The sequence below is a fragment of the Typopeltis vanoorti genome, chromosome 14, assembly GCF_054136105.1.
Source record: "Typopeltis vanoorti isolate ZY-2024b chromosome 14, IOZ_Tvanoo_1.0, whole genome shotgun sequence".
Classification (NCBI taxonomy): Eukaryota; Metazoa; Arthropoda; class Arachnida; order Uropygi; family Thelyphonidae; genus Typopeltis; species Typopeltis vanoorti.
In genome coordinates this window covers 41,161,673-41,182,469 of record NC_143562.1, presented here as the reverse complement: position 1 = coordinate 41,182,469, position 20,797 = coordinate 41,161,673, and the positions used below count along the sequence as shown (strand labels likewise).

Here is a 20,797-nt window from a genome sequence, read left to right as displayed (position 1 = left end):
CTCGTCAACCAACAATTCTTCAATATCTGCTGAAAAAAATCATCAAATCCTTCTCTGCCAAATGCATGTGCCAATCTGATGATATTCGGATATTCAGTTGTATGCAAAGATACAGGATTTTTCTTTTTCACACATACTGGCCAAGAAGCTTTCAGCATGCATTTAAAGTTGATGGTTTAAATTCTTATAATGCCAACTTAGCAAGTTTGATGCAATCCAAAATAGAAAATTTCTTCCACACATCAATAACTGTCAGTAAATTATCCTTATCTAGTTTATCCAAAATGTATTGGAATGTTCTTCTTATGTAATAAGTTTTGAAGGTAGTGATCACACCTGATCTAGCAGTTGTATTAAGGATGTTGTATTAGGTGGCAGAAAACAAAATTTCATATTCAGGATGGCCAAGTGCATTTGTCTATAATCAATAAAACTTTATAATACTTAATAATCTTAACAATAAAACTTAATAATCAATAAAGTCCAGATTTTTTCCCATCAAATAGCATCTAACTTCTGGAACAAAACATTGATGGAACCATTCAATAAAAATTTCTTTTGTAACCCAACCTTTTTTTGTTTGCCTTCCAGTGCAAGGGTAACGTGTTAAAATCCACATCTTTCATTGCCCGCAGTCTTAGGGATCGATTAATGAATAATGGTTTTAATATTGGATCTCCTGAAAGAATTGCTGGAAAACAATAGTCACACCATCCTTAGCTGCTTTAAATCCACCAACACTTTTTTGTGATTTCACTATATAAGTTCTAATGGCATTTTTTTCCAAAAAAAGGCTAGTCTCATCTGCATTCCAGACTTGATCAGGAGTGTGGCCACCATTTTCAATAAGTCTGGACAGTTTTGAAAGAAATTCTCTAGCTTCCGGCACATCTGCAGATGTGGCTTCATTTATTTTTACATTATGAAGTGTGTATCTTTTGAGAAACTTTGTAAGCCAACCCTGTGCCTGCAGAAAAATCACAACTGTTGTTGTTTGCTCCTTTTCCTGAATCTGTTTGTACAACCGCAATACTTTCTGTTTGATGGAATTTCCGTCTAAAGGTATTCCCTTTTGTGAGCAATCTTCTATCCACATCACTAGGGCCTTTTTCATCTTCACTTTTATAATGTCTCTCATATACGATGACAACTTGGCAGCTAATTAGGTTGGTGTCGAGGCTAGCTGGTGAATGGACGTGCTATCGGAGAGCTCCTGAGAGATTTGTGTTTTTTGTTGAATTATTGGTGTTTTGGATTCAATTTAATGGACTTAAGTGTTTAATTTTGGTATATTATTAGAGCTTTATTAACGTGGTTAGTGTACTAAAGTGTTTTATAACATAATCTATGTCGGGAAGTCGCCGCTAGATGAATTCGTAATGAGTAGTGTTCGTGCAAACTCCAGATAAGATAAGTATCATTTTCAGTTATTGATACAAATTACTTAATATTGTGTAGTTTTGTTTTGTTTGCCTTGCGTATTTTAGTGCGTCTATTTTTGATGTGTTATAACATTTAATTTGACAAAACACGTTACAGATAAATATGGCACCTGTGCGTAGGAAAATGGCGGCCAGTAACGAAGGTTCGCCATCGTTATCAAAGAACGGTAGCATAAAAGAAATGAGTCAGTGTACTAGCTGTGAAATGTACGCTTTGCGGAGTGCGGTCGGAGTGTGGTTAGATGATGATAAAGGATTGAATGTGTGTAGAAAATGTAGGGAGAATGCGGAATTGAAGTGTATTTCGGATCGTGAGTGTGATATTTTTGTCAACCAGAATGAAGGAAATAGGGATATGACAAGAAACGGCAAGGTTGTACATGAAAATTGTGAGAGTGTGAATGTAGAAAGTGTGAATGATAGTATAAATGGTTTCTCAGAGAACAAAAAAGATGAGATAGATGCATTGAGTGAGATCGCGTTGTTGAATAGTGCGATAGAAAGAGCAAAACAGCAGCTAGAGTGCATGAACAAAAGTAGACTGAATGAACCAACCAATAATAAAAGGTATGACAGGAAAAATAGACGTATGAATGTGAACATGAACAAAATGAAGGATAGAGTGCTGTATGGAGACTCGTTAGTACGAGGTGTGTTAGTAGAGGATTTGACAAAATCGTACCAACCTGGTGCGACCATAAAGGACATAACTGCGTCTATTAGAGAGCAAAAGGAAAAGGTGAAAGAAATGATTGTTGTGGCAGGTACGAATGATTTGAAAGGAGATAAAATGGAAATGATAGAAGACCTGAATGAATTGTTTGAGGTAGCAAAAGAAAAGAGTGAGAGAGTTAGAATGATTAGTCTTTTGCTACGGTATGACAGTGAAATGTTTAAAAGGAGGGCTATAATTGCAAATGACTTTATGCGTGGGTTATGTATGACGAGTGGTGTGGAATTTGTGGATGTGTGGAGTGAGTTTGATGGGCGAAAGGATCTATATAAGATGGATGGCTTGCATTTGAATGGTTACGGTGTAAGAAGACTTGAGAAAGTGTTGCTGAATGTAGTGGATGTGCAAATTCAGGGAAACTAGATTTGTTAGGGGGGGGGTAGAGATACAGTCCTTATGGAGGCAGTTGAATGTAAGAATGAATATAATATGCCAGAGCAAATAAGAACAACAAATCAGAGTGGGATAGTTAATATAAGGCATCAAGTTAGGGTTGGGGCTAATGGGGGTCTTAAATTCATGTACACTAATACCAGGAGTATTAGGAACAAGAAGGAAGAGTTTTTGGCCATGGTTGGCACTTCCAGACCACAGGTTATAGGTATTAGTGAAACATGGCTGACTGTAGATGATATAACTAGTGGGATTGAATGTGATGGGTATAGTGTGTTCAGGAATGACAGAGAGAATAAAATGGGGGGAGGAGTATTGTTGATGATAGCTGATGAGCTCCAGCCAAGGAGAATAGAAGTTGAATTGCAGGATACAGAAAAGAGCACATTTGAGGCCATTTGGTGTGAGATTGTGGCTAGCAGAACTAAATATACAATTGGGTGCTGCTATAGACCAGGTGATGGAAAAGATGGTGGTGACAGTATGCACAAGCAAATAGAAGAAATGGGTGGAAGGAGGGTGATTATTATGGGAGATTTCAACTATGGTCGCATTGATTGGAGTGAGGAGAGGACACACGGGAGGAAGGAACTGGATTTTATGCGGTTATTAAGGGATAACTATCTGCGACAGCATGTAATGGAAAATACTAGGGGTCAGAGAGTGCTTGACCTAGTAATTACATCTGAGGATTTGGCTGTAACAAATATGACCACATTGCCACCAATCGGTGAGAGTGATCATAGGGTCTTAACTTGGGAGGTGGCTAAAGGTGTAGAATTTTCAATTAAGACAGGGAACATGTGGAATTATCGGGCGGGAAAGTATGACAAGCTTAGGAGTTTGATTGGTTCAGTGCCATGGCATGTACAACTGCAAGGACTAGAAGTTGATAGTGCATGGGAGGTAGTTAAGAAGTGCTTGCATGAAGCAATGGCTGACTGTATACCTAGAGTCCGAATAATAAATCAAGTAGGGGTTAAATGGATGAATAACACCATTAAGCTTGAGTTGCAAAAAAAGAAACAACTATGGAGGGAATTTAAGGAGAAGGGTGACCGGCAGGCACATGAACGGTATAAAGCGCAGGCCAGAAGGGTGACGAGCGTGGTAAGAAAAGCAAAAAAGGATTACGAAAGAACATTCGCCATGCAGGCTAAAGAGAATCCTAAACAGTTTTTTAGATATGTAGCAAGTAAAAGGAAAAATGTACATGGCAGATTGATTTTAAAGAATGCCGATGGTAGGGAGGTAACTGAATCAGTTGAGATAGTTGAGTTACTGAGTGAGCACTTTGCAAAAGTATATCATCCAGGTGGTGACATTGCAGAAACGAATAAACCAGTAGATTATACGGGAATTGTGGTTAATGAAGTGGAGGTGAGTAGTCTATTGCATAACCTCAATGTCAATACATCTGTGGGATTGGATGGTATACCAGCTCGTGTTGTACGAGAAGCAGCTAAAGAATTGTCAGTACCCTTGACCATTTTGTTTAATTTGAGTCTCGGGTCTGGGTTAGTCCCGAGCGGGTGGAAAGAGGGGAAAATAGTTCCACTGCATAAAGGTGGTTCCAAGACTGCTGTTGTAAATTACCGACCGATTAGCATATCAGGAATCATTGTCAAGGTCTTAGAGAAAATAGTCAAGAGAAAAATACAAGATTGGATAGAAGAAAATGGGATACTGTATCGGGGACAGCATGGTTTTGTGAAGGGTAGGTCATGCCTCAGTAACTTGCTTACGTATTATAACACAGTGACGGCTGAACTGGATAAGGGTAATGGGTTTACGGTGATTCTACTGGACCTTGCCAAGGCCTTTGACAGGATTCCACATGGAATTCTAATCAGTAAATTGCAGCATATGGGAATGGACATAAGGTTGGTGAGATGGATAGGAGGGTGGTTGACGGAGAGATATCAGAGAGTGGTTTACTCGGGAGTAGAGTCCACAAGATGGCCTGTGACTAGTGGTGTGCCACAAGGATCTGTTCTTGGACCACTGCTGTTTAATTTGTTCATAAATGATATAGGAAATGATCTGAGAGGAACAGTTCATTTGTTTGCGGATGATGCGAAGTTGGGTAAGCAATAGTGAATGCAGATGACGTCAAAATTTTGCAGGATGATTTGGATAGATTGGAGGTCTGGGCTAAGGAGAATGGATGTCAGTTTAATGTGGCAAAATGTAAGGTTATGCATTTTGGGGTGAAAAGATTGGCGGCAGTTTACTGCATTGGTGGAACCCTGCTCCAGGAAATTGATGAGGCACGAGATTTAGGAGTGTTGGTAGATAAGGAATTGAAATTTAGGGGACACATTGCAAAAGTGACCAAAACAGCTCATCAAATCACTTGGTTGCTGAAGAATACGTTGACAAGCAGAGACAAGCAGGTTATTGTTCCTCTCTATCGAGCCTTGATAAGACCCCATCTAGACTACTGTGCACAGATTTGGTCACCTAGGTTTCTTCTTGATGGGGAGGAGGTGGAGAGGATCCAGAGGCGAGTGACCAAGATGATAGCAGGTCTGTGGAATGAACTGTATGAGAACAGGTTGAGGATTTGTGGGTTGCAAAAATTGGTTGATAGGCGGAGGAGGGGAGATATGATTGAGACATTCAAATTACTGAAGGGTTTCTATAAAATTAATTCAGAAGATATTTTTGAGAACAGGGCTGGTTGTGGGAGGACTAGGGGACATCCATGGAAACTGGGCAAAAGTGTGGTTAGTAAAGGTGTTAGAGCTGGGTTCTTTACTTTTAGAGTAGTGAATGAGTGGAATGCGCTCCCTGAGTCTGTGGTGGATGCTGTGACAGTGAATGAGTTTAAGGCGAGGTATGATAGATACTGTATGAATGTCAAATAGTTGTGATGAATATGATTTGGGACCTCCCTCGATGAGTCTAGTGACTCCCTGGAGTTGCCCGTAATAATAGTAATAGTAATAGTAATAATAATTTTGTTCAATAAACAACAGATTTTCTAATGGCCTCTTCATTTTTCTTAATCGTTCTCACAGTAGCTTCGTTCAATCCAAAGTATTTCCCTAAGGATGTTGAACCTTCTACAGCTGCTCAAAGATCTAAAATTTGGATCTTAGTTTCCAAAGAATTATCTTTTTTCTTTTTCTGTCTAACTGAATTATCTGGCATCGTGATTAATGGGGTAATGTTACAAAAATATCTGAAAATAATCAATAATTAATTTTACTAATTTGATATTATGCATACAAAACTTCAAAATTTAATACATACCCATATAACTCTATTGAATGAACAAAACTTTCATGAATAAAACACAAAACGTGTAAACGTAATTATAATGGAAATACCCTTTTTAACAGAACTGAATTCAAGCAGAAATTTCAAAAATACGTGCCATTTAAATCAAAATATACCATGTAAAAATAGAATTGCTTTTGTTTTCCAAACCATGCTATTTCAAATTTCAAAATCATGTAAAAAAAAAAAAAAAAAGGTGTAAAAAGAGAATTAGCTGTGTAATGAATAGAGTGGAGATAATCTACATCCCTGTCTAACACTGATTTATTTCAATCTCTTCTGTTAATTTACTACCTAACTGCATTATTGTATCTTTATATAAACTTTGTATAGCTTGTACCAAATGTAATGGATATCCTTATTTTTTAAATTATTTTCCATAATTTTTCTCTGCGTATTTTATCAAAAGCATTCTCATAATCTATAAAGGCCATATGAGTCTCTAAATTAAACTCTCGTCTTTTTTCAATAATTTGTTTTAGCACATACATAGTCTATACATGATCTTCCATGTCTGAAACCATTTTATTCTTCTGAGAGTAGATTATTTCAATATTTCTAAGTCTTTAATTCAGAATTTTACTGCAAATTTTGAAACCTGTATTTAAAAAATTTATTCCTCTGTAATTTCCCCAATCATCTCTGTTTCCTTTCTTAAACATAGATATAACCTTGGCTGTTAACCAATCTGATGAAACCTCACATTTCCACCAACAGTTATTTATTAATTTTAAGATTTTTTCTTTTAAGGTTACACGGTGATCAGCATTCATATTTATAAATTTAGGGACACAAAAACACGTGTTGAACAGATTATTTTATTAATTACTAATAAAATAAAACTTGACGTTTCGACCCCCATATCAAGGTCATCATCGGAGGATACAAGTGTATAAGGAACCAAGCTACATGCTCTAGCCCTGTATACCGGTAAACTAAATCTACGTAGTTAATTAATCCTTTTCCCTAGTCTGACCTCTAGTAATAAAAAAATAATAAAAAATAAAAAATAAAAATTTTTAAATAAATAAAAAAATAAATAAATAAATACAACTACAATAAACTGCAAAAGTCCTCATGTATTAATATTCTTCTAGATTTGTACAGCTCTGATTATTATAATATGATTTCTTTCAGTTGCTGTTGAATGTTACAAACATTTCAGCAGGTTGTCTTCTTGTAGTGGGATTTTTCTATGGCTAGTTTAGGTTGTTATACAGGTTGTAGATGGGTCCTCCACATTCTTGGAATGGTTAGGCCATCAATTTTGTTGAGATTTGGGTTATGTTTGAGCATTTCACATGACTCTTTAAATTTTCTCTCAAACCAGGTTTTGGTGCGGAACTACACCGCACCAAAACCTGGTTTGAGAGAAAATATTAGTAATAGTATACATATATTATACAAAAAAAAACGGGTTTTCAATTCAATTCTCTCACATTGCCAAACCCCATCCCCCCACATACACACTCCATTCCAACACCATAACAGCAGACGTATATGCACACTGCGGAAAGAAGACTAGCAAAAACTTCCAAGAATGAATTTTCTTGGAAGTTGTCAATTTTCTTTCATTATTGTACATATATTTATCTGTAAATACACATCTACAATGTTCTAAGAATTTATGAGTAAAAAGCCTGACATTAAAACAGGGGCACTCCTAAACAGAAGCAGGCAAAATAGTCATAAAAATAATAGCTTTAAGAGGAGTATTATGGATTATCTTTATTAAATGGCCGCATTATGGATTATCTTTATTAAAGTTTTTCCATTCTTCTGTATCTTCACTGATTTGGGCTTCTTTTAGGTAATCTGTTAATCGTGATTGATAAGGCATTCTAATGCTTTCTTCTTGTAATAGATATGCTTTGTATACTTGTTCTATTTCTTGTTTTTTCTTATTACTTCCTTTCTCCATTTTGCTAGTTTTTATATTTTAGAGACCATTAAAATAGAAATAATTATTTCTATTTTAGTAGAAAAAATTATTTTATCTGAAAAAAATATTTTTTTCAGATAAAATATCATCATCATCAAATTCCTGATATGTACCCTAAAGGTGTACAAGATATGATAGTACTACATGAAAAATTTACATCATTACTAACTTCCTATTTACAATTTTCCTCCAAATCAATCTGTTACTTGACAAGACTCCAACATTATCAGATCTTATATTTCTATCGTCTAAGGCACATTGTACCATATCAATCCACCTATATCTTGGTCTTCCTCTGGGTCGTTTTCCTGCCAACCTGGCAGAGAACACTTGTTTTGTTAACCTTTCCTCGCCCATTCTGTTTATTTGACCATACCACCTGAAATTAGCTATGCTAACGCATTCCTGGATGCTGACACAATGTCAAGTTCTTTCCTAATATCCTCGTTTTTAATCTGATATTGCCATTGATGCCATCTGTTCACGCCTCTATTCTTTCTCAGGACTCTCACATCTGCAGTCTCTAGTCTTTTGGTCAAGTGTTTTACTTCTGACCCAGCTCTCAGATCCATACGTTAAAACTGGTTTGAAAACTGTCTTGTATACAGCTAATTTAGTTTTTTGACTAATTTCTCTCTTATTCCATATGAATTTATTCAATTGACTTCCTACCATACCAGCTTTATTGATTCTGTTGACTATTTCCATATTTAATTTACCATCTTCAGTAAAAATCGTGCCTAAGTAGCTGAAATGTTTTACTTGTTCCACAGGTTCCCTGTTCACAACACAGTTGACATTTTTAACGATTCTACCTATTTTCATTGTCTTTGTCTTTTTAATGCTGACCTTCATACCAAAGCTATTACAACAATTATTCAATTTAGTCAGGGAATCTTGCAAACTTGTAGCGGATTTATTTAGAAGTATAACATCGTCAGCATAAAGCACAGAGCTGACATTAACATCTCCAATTCGGATAATGTTTAATACCACTTTCCTTCATAATATGATCCATATAGATAATGAATAACAGAGGGGATAATGTACATCCTTGTCTCACATCAGATTTAACATTAAACCATGTTCCTGTACTTCCATCAATTCTAACTGCTGACTTACAACTCAAATAAAGAATAAGTATTGCTTGACATAATGCCCCTTGACACTGTTAGATCCTAAATGAAGAAATCTTGGAAAGAAATCATTCATTTGGAATCTAACATATAAAACTTGCTGACAAAGAGAAATACCTGCACATCAGCTGAAATTAAAAGAGAAACTTCTTCACTTTATGTTAAATTTGTATTCTTTATTCCAAGTGCCTTATATTTAAGCTGAGATGATTATATTAAGATTTCATTTTTAAGTATATCTAAAAGGAGAGATAATCTGATTTAAATTTAAGCCTCACTTAAGCTATATAAAAATTACTGTGAGTCATCTAAAAAGATGCTAAGTAATAATTCCTGGAAGGCATAAAGCTACACGTGTACAGCATAACACTAGCGGCTATAGCTTACTCGGAAAATTACGTTGCCATGTATTCTGTGAATCCAAGTATAACAGCGTCGTAAAAGCGAAGGATGAACCCAAAGGGGTGAAAAGATAAAGGCCATGTGCAAAAAAGGGGACTGAGAAAAGAGGGCGCTCTATAGAAGAATATAAGGGCTTGAGCGCGTATCAGAAGACGCACTCTCTCTGATTGTAACGTTTTCCTGTTTTGGTAGTTCGGAAGTTAGCAGACAGTTTCGCGTAGGGTGGGGGGGGTGAAGTCTGTGATAAGATGTTGGACTGCGAGCGTTCTTAAAATGAAGTAGGATTCTATGCAAAGCTGAAGGTAAAAATTCCAGTCCTAGCAGAATCTAGCCATCGATGAAAAGTCCCATCGAGTTGTTCCTGAAACGCAAAGATTTGAGTCTGTTTTCAGCAGAAGGAATGAAGATAGCATAACCCTTACGTTGGCATGTGGACAGCCAATAGATGAGAAGTATCCAGACATACATGTGGTGCAGAACGACTCGGAAAAAGCTCGGTAAGGTGCAATTACTCTATTTTGTGTGAAAGTTCATTAGAAGAGAGAAGATTGTTTACAAATATGAAATTAAGAACTGTATTCTAAAGAACTCTGTGGACAGTCTCAAATTAGAAAGTTAACCTCCTTTGAGAGTAAGAAGAATTGTTTGGAAGAGATCTTTTGTAATTTTGTATGTGATAGGATTAATTTAATGCGATAAGAATAGCAGAATTTAGCATCTCAGTGACATTAGAATGTTTGTTAATTTTCTCTTACAAGTAATACTACTGAAAGGAATTTAGCTTAACTTCATATCATTTGCTATCTATATCCCAATATGCAGTTACTGTGTTTAGCATGCTTTATAAGATTTAATTAATTTAGAAAGTGTTAACCTCTTAATTCGAGTTTTATTTAGTATTGAACATAATTGAGTGTATGAATTTTGTATTGTGTTTTAGATATTCCAATAAATATGTCATATTTACCTGAACCTGAGTCATGCCTGATTACAATTCCAACTTACTACTTATAAAAATGGAACCTATTTTGGTGGGAAGGATTTAGAGAGTGAATATAAATATAGATTTAGATCACAACTGCAATAATCTGAATCTATATGGCAGTTTAAATAAGATGTGCAAGAAAGCTAAGAATCTAGTACTGTCTCCCTGAGTAAGGATCTTTTTTACTACAGGATACTGGCTGGCGCAGCAAAATATAAATTCGCCAGTATCCAAAGAGGAAACAATCCTAGATATAAGAATAAGATTAAAATAAGAGAAGAAAGAATAAATAACGAAAGGTGAATATATAACAATAGAGCAGCCGGTAGGATTTGATTGTATAAGGTTTTAGGTAAGAAAGGATAGATTTAAGTGAACAACTAATTAAGCATAAATCATATAGAAACATAAGAAAAACATCGACATAACAACACCGTATAACTGTAGTGTATTGAATAGCTTCTCTCTTGGCATCTTGTGATATGCCTTTTTCAGATCTACAAAACTTAAATACAGATCTTTGTTATATTCCCATGCTTTCTCAACTATTTGTCATAAAGTGAAGATCTGATCCTGACAGCCTCCATTTGGCCTGAATCCAGCTTGTTCTTCGCCAAGCTTTTCTTCCACAATCTTATCAGGAACACTCAGTAGAGAAATACCTCTGTAATTCTCACATTCAGTTTTATTTCCAATTTTATATATGGGTACTATTAGAGCTCTACATCAATCATCAGGAGTTCGTTCCTCTGTCCAGTCTTTCTGAACGATGCAGTGCACCACTGTAACACTTTTATACCACCATGCTTCGGCATTTCTGGTCGAATATCATCTACTCCTACTGCCTTTCCACATTTCAAGCCTTTGATGGCTTTTTCTACTTCAAGTATGGATATGTATTCCTGACTGTATGCCTGTTGAATGTTTTTTACCACTGTGCTATCACTGCTTGTTTCATTTAGCAATTTTTCGAAGTAATTACTCCATACTTCAAGGATATCTTTTTCTCCCATTTTCATGTCACCTTTATCATCTCTAACTCCTTTAACAGCACTCTTTCCTCCATTTCTAAGCTTCTTTAACAACCTCCAGAATATCTTACCCCTTTTTGATATTTATTTTCAGATAAAATATTTATCTGAAAAAAATTTCACTTCCTCTGTAAACATGTACATCTCTCACACATGGAGCTAGTTTCTGATTAGTAATGAGATAATTAATTATAGATCTTGTTCCTCTGCCATTCCAAGTACATTTATTTATATTCTTTTTTTTTTTGGCAAAAAAATCAGTTATTTTAAAATTATTGGAAGTATAGAAGTCTAATAGTTCTTGACCATTGTTATTCATGCAAATTTCTCCATATTTTCCTAAGACATTTGGGAATTGGATTATTTTCAACTCTAGCATTAAGATCTCCTGCTATTAATATAGTCATTTTAATTACATTTATTTAACTGTTTATGTAGTTCTTCATAAAACTGTTCGGATTCCTCTTTCCTATCTTCTTCAGGGACATATATTCCTATGATATTTAAGTAGCTTCTATTTGCTTTTAATTAAACTGTTATTATTTGATCATTTACAAAACTGTACTTTCGTATTCTATTTTTCTATTTATTATTGCCAGCCCGGTTGGCCAAGTTGTTAGCATATCCACTCTCCAGCCAAAAAAGACTGCTGGTTTGAATCCTGCTATGAGCATGGATGTTTGTGATTGTCTGTGAAAATACTAGTGTTGTGGTGGGAAATAGATGGCATTGGTGTAGATGATGTTCACAGTAGTTGGTGGATTGAATGGTGGAGATGGAGAGTTGTAGAGTAGGTGCCCTCCCTCGATGAGTCTTTTGGACTCATTGGAGGTGTCACATAATAATAATTATCGATTAAAATGACCACACCACTAGAAGCTCTGATATGTTGGTGCACTTCACTATATAGCATAGTAAAACCATCTATATCTTTTGTTTCCTTTAATTCATTTGTTGTTATGCTTCGCACATTCCATGTGCCTACTTTTAAAATGTCTGAGATTCCTAATCGTTTATCTTTATTCTTTCTTGGTCGTTTTCAATTGTTTTGGTCTGATGAATTTTCTAGTTCCCGCATCTGAGTTATAGAATTTTTTTTACTTGCTAAGGTAAGTGACTTTACACTTACACATTAAATTAATAGCCATTATCATTTGCCTACCTTCTAGCCCATTCAAATTGCCCAGTAAATGCTGTATATCAGTAGCATCTCTGATTGCTTGCCTCTATACATCATCCATCTTCTGTACCTCCTTCAACTCAAGCTGCTAACTTACAACTCAAATATAGACTAAGTGTTGATTGATATAATATCCCATTCATACTATATAACTAAGTTTTCAACAGCTTTTCTCTTTGTACCTAGTAATATGTTTTCCAGATCTACGAAACTTAAATACAGATTCTTGCTATATTCCTATGATTTCTCAACTACCTATCTTAAAGTGAAACTCTGATCCTGAAAACCAATATTTGGTCTAAATCCAGCTTGTTCATCTCTAAGCTTCTCTTACACAATTTTACTTAGCCTCCATACTTGCAGGAACACTCAATACGGAAATTCCTCAGTTATATTTCCATCCATCTAAAAGAGATTTTCATAGATGGATACTATGAGAATTCTACTCTAGTCAGTCATCCAGAATTCAGCCTTCTGAACCAGGCTTTCTGAATTATAAAGTGTAGCCATTATATAACTTTTGAGCCTCCATATTTTAGCATTTCTGGTTGAACATCATCTACTCAAGCTGCCTTTCACATATTTCAATTTTTGATGGTTTTTCTCTACTTCAAATATTGATATATATATATACACACAAATATAGAAAGTATTTTACCTTGGGTATAATAAATGTTAAAGATACCAAGCTATTTTAAACCTGGTTTTACTCCATTTACCAAGTAAACAAACAGACAAATAAGTCAAGTTTGCACATGCACGTAATGCAAGTCTAGCTGGCCCTGCAGGTAGTGCAAGAGCAAGGAAACTCATGGTAAAAGTAGAATAAGCTCTGATCACTAATCTTAATATTTACCCATAATGCAAAGCACATCTCCTGGAGGAGATGTATGATGCTTTGTATTAAAGGCAAGGGGCCACTACCCAGACCGGTTTCAACCTTCATTGAGGTCTCATCAGTGGGAGCCAGGCTAGAAATATCAAGATTTTAGTAATACAGATTTTAGTAATATTTAGTAATACACGGCTTATAAGTATTTTACCAGAACAAGTTACCATAAGGTGTTTTAACCTTATTAAATAAAAATCTCAGGAGGAGAGATAGATGTAGAAAGTATTTTACCTTGGGTATAATAAATGTTAAAGATACCAAGCTATTTTAAACCTGGTTTTACTCCATTTCCCAAGTAAGCAAACAGACAAATAAGTCAAGTTTGCACCTGCACGGGCCAGCTAGACTTGCATTACGTGCAGGCGCAAACTTGACTTAATTACAGTTAATTATTACCTTTGTATTAAAGGTCATCATCATACGTATCAAGGATTTAGGCCTAGCATGGCCTGTTCCGGCCTTAAAAGTCATCGTTGAATCATTAAAGAGGACGTCCTGGTTTTCTCTTTCCCTAATGGCTTGTACTTTAAGGCTTGTTTTGGTAATCTTTCTGTTTTCATTCTTTGAATGTGTTCCATCCATTTATGTTTATATTTTTTAATTTTTTCTATTACTGGTTCTTGGTTTAATTCTTTCATAATATCTTCATTTCTTTTGTGATCAAATAGGATATACTTTGCAGTTTTTCTCATAAACTTCATTTCTGCGGTTGTTAATCTTTGTTTGTCTTTTTGTTTTATTGTCCAGATTTTGCTTCCATACATTAAGACCGGTAAGGCTAATGTATTGTATACTTTTAGCCTGGTTTGTTTTTGAACTAGGTTTGGTTTAAATATAGAGTTAATTACACCTGTTATTTTTAAATATTTTGCAATTTTTACGTTTGTATCTTTTTCATTTTCATATGTGATCATACATCCTAGGTAGTTAAATGAATTCAATGAAATGTATTAAAGGTAATTACAAATTAAATTTGTAATTACCAGGTTTAATACAAATTAAAGGTAATTTGTATTAAACCTGGTTTTACTCCTTGGGAAATGGAGTAAAACCAGGTTTAAAATAGCTTGGTATCTTTAACATACACAAATATATATATATATATATATATATATATATATATGTTTGATATATATTTGGATATATATATATTTGATATATATAAATGTATATATATATATACACACATACATATATATCGATATATATGTATATAGACATATATATATATGTATGTATATATATATCCATGATTGCATTCCTGTTGAGTGTCATCTACTACCATGTTGTCAATGCTTGTTGAAAGTTCGAAGTTAATAGCCTCCATATACGAGTTGCCAAGTCATGAAGTTACTTCACGTGCAAACAAAGTAGTTTACACTCGGAAAAAAGGATTAAACCAAGAATATAATTTCTTGGCATCTTTAATTTGTTGTCGGTGCTTGTTTCATTTGGCAATCATTCAATGGAATTACTCCAAACATCTAGAATATCTTTATCTTCAGTTTTCATGTGACCTTTATCATCTGATTATTTTTATTGTACTCTTTCATTTCTAAGCTTTTTCAATAGCCTCCAGAATATTTTTCCTTCTTGATATTTATTTTCTAGTCTTACTGTGCACTCGTGTCTTTGCATGATTTTTGCTTATGCTAGTTTTACGGTGCTTGGCTTTCTTATATTTTCCTCTGCATTCTCTAAGGACAAATGGCAGCTTACTTGCCAGGAACTTGTGATGTGCTTTGTTCTTTTCCCTGACCATCTCTTTAATTCCTGAATCCACCATGGAGGTCTAATTTTTCTATCCTTGCAGAAAACCTCAACCACATGCCTCTCTGCTGAATTAATCAATGTTTTCTTCAGAGTATGCCACTGAGACTCCAAGGTTTGGTATTTGTTTTTGAACTGTTTATTCTTTTGTATAATTGAGTCTAGAGTTTACCTGTAAAAGCTGCTCAACTTTAATTCTTTTTAAAACTTTCTTACATACTGTTCTTTCCAATGTAATAGTCATTTTTATCCTACTTAAAACTAAGTGATAGTCAAATCCTCTGTACATCTTGTATCCTGAAACAGCATGAAGATATCACTATGAACAATTACACAGTCAATGAGGCTTATCTTATTTCTTGTGTCTTCTCTTCACATGAACTTGTGCACATCTTTATGTTGAAGCATGGCATTAATAATATGTCATTATTAATGCCATGCACTAACTCCAGTATCCATTTAGCTCTACAACAATGGATATTTTTTCCATTTTCTTTGTTAGCTATCTGCTCTAATAACTCAAAAAATTCCTCCACTTTTTCCTTTGGAGAACCTTCTATGAGACCATAGGCACAAATAAGTTTCACTGTCCATTTATTAGTAGTCCTTCCTTTCCTTTATCATTATTGCCAGAATACAACATTCTATACTTATTATTTAGTAAGATCTTAGCCTTCAGTGATGTTAATTCTGTCCATGTAACTTTTCCAGTTCTTCAAGTTCAATTTCCTTTCCATTAATACTCTTTAAATTGAAGGTTCCCATCTTCAGTTCTTCTTCTAGATGTTGAGTTTGAGTTGGTTCCAGTAAATGGTTTTTTGCTGTTTGCCCTGGTTCCTTCACAAAAACAGCAGGGGGGGCTGTTGTTCAACCAGGCAATGTCATAGCCAGCATGAAATCTCATTATGTTATACCATCATATATATTTCTGGCTTAAGCCAATAGAGAATACAATTTGGTTAACTCCAAATTGCCAACCCAGCCTCATTTGTTCGGTTACCAGTGGATACCTACTAATAGGTTGCACTACATGAATGTGTGGATTGACATTAGGTCAGAAGCCCCAGTGTGTTTGCCTTATTTCTTAAAGGTGAGGTGGAGGTCATGACCTGACAAAAAAAATCACATCCCTGTGATCAGTTTGAGGATAAACTAGCTAAAACACAAATCACATTTTTCTGCATGTTCTTCAATAACTTAAACTGCTGCTATGGAAAGGAATTTTTTCAATTCTTGCACTTCACATCATGTTCAATATGGCAGTTACACAACAAAAAAGAGCCCTATTTAAGATTAAAATAGGGCTCATTTTTTTTTGTTGTTGTGTAACTGCCATATTAATAACTCAAAAAATCCCTCCAACATTGGAGAACCTTCTATGAGACCATAGGCACAAATAAGGTCTGTGTAGCATCAATTATATTATGCTTACAATAATAATAATAAATTGAAATAAACAAAAATTATATCACAAAAAAATTTATTCATGAACTAAAAGCATTATAAACATATCACTTCATATATATATATATATATATTTTTTTTTTTTGTTTTGTTTTGTACCTAAAGTTGATGATGGCACAACAACAAGGTGAGGTGTGAATTCATGTTGTTCCATTAAATAAGATAAAAATGCTATTGCCTGTATAGTCTTTCCAAGTCCCATTTCATCAGCCAGTATGCCATTTACATTTTGCTTATGCATAAGAACAAGCCAATTAAGTCCTATCATTTGATATGGTACAAGATGTAACCTAAAATTAGAAAAAGATTTTAAAAGAGCACACACCATACAAGCAATGAATCAGTAGAAATAGAAAAATAAAGTACTATTAACAGAGATTATAATAAAGAGAGATAATTATAAAGAACTCAAAATACATAGCTACACAAATTATGTTTATCATTTCAATCTCAAAAATAATAAGAAATGAGTTGCATATTTCTGTAACATCTGTGAGCCAAAAAAGTTCATGTTTCACTAGTTGCTGGTAGGATTCATCACTTGAGCTTTGTGAATCATCAGAGTATCACTTTCATGCAACAACTACTATGATGCTACAGAAAAAATGTTGGGTGCACAAAATAGTTCATTTAAATGAAATTACACACAAACGTCTGAAGAAACTTCTTAAAACATACCAAAGGATACCACCAATGAGTCCATCAACATGTGCATAGTACAAAAATACACAAGAAAGTGAAGCTTTTTTTTCCTGAACCTAATAGATTAATTTGTAGTAGCTTATTACTTTTTATAAGCATGTAACAGCATGTGTTGTTATTTTTTTAAAAAAAATTGCATGTCATATTATACTGAACATTGTCAATATGTTGCAATGCATAACAGAACAATGGCAACCAAGAAGTCTTTATAAGTACAATAAGTAGTCATATAAGAGATTTTGTTCAGGTGTATGTGTGAAATATATTTGTTATATAGAGTAAAAGACTTGGGAGAGGAAAGCAAGACTGGCAAGCAAATATGTCAGAAGCATTTTAAGAATAAGTGTCACCAGTTGTGTGTGATGAGTAAAACATAAAAGGAGAGTGAAGATGTTGACAAAAGGTGGGGAAATGTGTCAGCGAGATTGCTGATGAAAGTGCAGCAGTGGAAGGTCAAGAGAAATAGCATGTTTACAGGGAGTTCTGGACAGGACACAGTGCGAGTTCAAACAATTGCAGAAACATCAGTCAAGTGGTAGAGCTGAGAAAAAAACAGGTTCAAGAGAAGAGAAGAGAAAGGAATGTATAAAGTAAAGAGGGAAAAACTTTCTTTGTACCCTCCTCAAGCAAGAGAAGAAAAAAAGTTTTTTTTGGTTGAATCTATGATAGGAGGAGTGCTTAACAAGGTTGGCACTAATTAGTTGTGTTTTCTCATGCACAAAAATCAATGATATTAAGTAGGACTATCAGAATGTAAAGTGGAAGAATTGTTCTTAGTGCAAATAAGCAAAAAGAAAGGATGGGGAGGCATGAAAGTTACTAAAAAAGAACAGTGAAAAAGTAATGATTATGAGTCTACTGCCAGGAATATGGAAGAGACTAGTTGAGGAGGACTATGTTTAGAAATAAATCAAAGCACAAGTTGTGCAGGAGGAATAGTGTGCAGTTTGTGGGCCTGTGAAGCAAATCTGACTTAGGAAGACAGATTGTAACTGAATGAATTTGGAGTTAGGTGTAGGGAGAAAGCATTACTTACTAAATGTGGGAAACTAGAGATGTTTGGGGGGGGGATGCATGTAGCCTTTAGGTAAGTGCATGAGAGTAAGAATGATGGAAAAATACAGAATCCAGTGCCTTTTGTAAAAAATTTCAACGGGATGGGGTGGTCAATACAGGGTATATTGACTGTCCCATTCAAAAAGACAGTTATGAGCATAAGGGGATACCATACTTTATGTATACTAATGCTACAAGCAGAATCAAGAATAAGATAGGTAGTTTTTGGTAGTGGTTTGGGTGCAATCTAGCCAAAATTTATATGCATTAGTGAAGCGTGGTTTATGGAGGATGATATAGTTGCAGGGATAGAATGTGAGAGATAGATAGTATTTTCAGGGAGGACAGACAGAACAGGATAGAAGGGGAGATATTGCTGATGACAGATGAACTGCAACCAAAATAAGAGTAGAAGGTCAGGCAAAAGGCCAGAGATTCAGGTGCATTTCAGTGTAATGTAGCATAAAATAGAAGCAAACAGGATAAAAACATACAGTTGGTTGCTGCTCCATAACAGGAAGTGCAAAGGAAGATGTAAATGATATGCATCAGCAAATTAACGTAACGAATGCAGGCAGAATAATTATTAAGGGAACTTCAACCATGGGGACATCGACTGGAAGGATGAAAAGATTATGTGGCAGGAAGGAAATGGAATTTATTCACCCACTAAAAGATAATTACTTGAAACAGAATGTGACTTGAGAGAACTTGAATATGTGAGTGTTAAAAAAGCATTACAGGATCTGTCCATAACCAAGATAGCAACATTGTCTTCGATTTGGGAAATTGATCATGCAGTCTTGACTTGGAAGCTTGTCAAACATGTGGAAGTTGAAGTTATGAATAGATGCATGCGGAACTATAGGACAGGTAATTATGATAAGATTAGGAGGCAGCTTGAAGCAATGCATATAAAAATTTGCTATACACAGGAATAATGTCAGCTGTACATGGCAGATAATTAAGGAATGTTTGAAAGAAGTAGTATTGGATTATATATCCATTCAAGAGGATAAATCAAGTAGAGTAGATGGATAAGTGGTATTATTAGGCAGGAGCTGCAAAAAAAAGAAAATGCTGTGGAGGGGATATAAGGAGAAAGGTTGGCTAGAAAGAAAAGACTCAGACCTGAGAGCTCTGAAAAGAAGGTAAGTGAACAGACAGCATCAATGGCAGAACTGTATTAAAAACGAAGATATCAGGAAGGAACTTGACACCGTTAGCATTCAGGAAGGTGTAAGCAGAAAATGGCATGATTGTTTAAACAGAATAGGAGATGAAAAGTTAGGAAAACAAAATGTTTTTTTGCCAGGATGGCAAGAAAAAGACCCAAAAGAAAACCAAAATCTAAGTGAGTTGATAAACTAAGAAGTGACTTAGAAGACCAAAATGTAAATCTGATGATATTTTAATCCTGACGGGTAATTAATTTGGAGTGAAATTGCTGACAGGAAGTTGGTAATGATAAACTTTTCATGCAGTACTATCATAAAATCCTGTGCATCCTCCCTGAGGGTACACATCAAGAATTCAATAACGATATCCTGAGATATGAATCCAGATCCTTACAATAAAAAGTCATCACTGGCATCGAATGAGCTACAGAGGCTAAAGTGAAATGGAAGTTTCACCACAGAAGTTAGTATATTATGTGTGTTTGTGTTTTCCCACAAGTCAAGTGCATAGTGTTTAAAGCAACCAATGACATCACGTCTCCAGCATACATTCTACAAAAAATATGATGAAACATTCCTATGGTGTAAGAAAATAAACAAGAAAAATAGTCATTGCACTTGAAATATGTGGACAGTTATTTCAATGAATGTAGAAACTTGATTTGAAAATGTCTCCCTACAAATATGAAATGATGACACACAAGGAGGCTCTCATTACCATGATTATTATTTATCTGCTATAAAACAATTCTAAGTTCCCAGACACTTAAAATCTCATACATTACATTCGCTTAAATATATATAGAAAGCCTTGGGTGTTGTTGATTATTGATAATAATGCTTTACGGTATAAACAACACACTAAGGAAGGAAAAAATAAATGTATTTTTCCATTTTTTCCCCCCTCTCTTGGTGTTGTCTACATTTAATCTTATAATTAAGACAAAAGAGATGTAATACAAAAGAAACATTACTTAATTAAAATAACCATACAAATATAATCATTTATATAATTCTTGTAGAAAGGTTTATACGTTGACAACACGACTATTAAATTATTTAAGGAATTTACAATGCATACTGGAATATTAATTAAAAGAAACTTTAATAAATACTTCCTATATTTCGGCAATGTCACATTGGCACCTAAATGGGAACATACAAATATGGCACGCGCATGCAGGCATGTGCCATATTTGTCTTGGC

At 34.8% G+C, this 20,797-nt stretch overlaps 1 protein-coding gene across 1 annotated transcript in view; it reads right to left on the bottom strand.

The window, feature by feature from the left end:
• LOC150099398 (SWI/SNF-related matrix-associated actin-dependent regulator of chromatin subfamily A containing DEAD/H box 1B-like) overlaps nt 1-20,797 on the bottom strand; it is a 406,425-nt gene that overhangs the window by 244,391 nt on the left and 141,237 nt on the right. Inside the window, exon 7 of the mRNA XM_090404492.1 lies at nt 16,755-16,945. Within this exon, the coding sequence (XP_090260618.1) occupies nt 16,755-16,945 (191 nt within the window). The remainder of the gene's footprint in view (nt 1-16,754; nt 16,946-20,797) is intronic.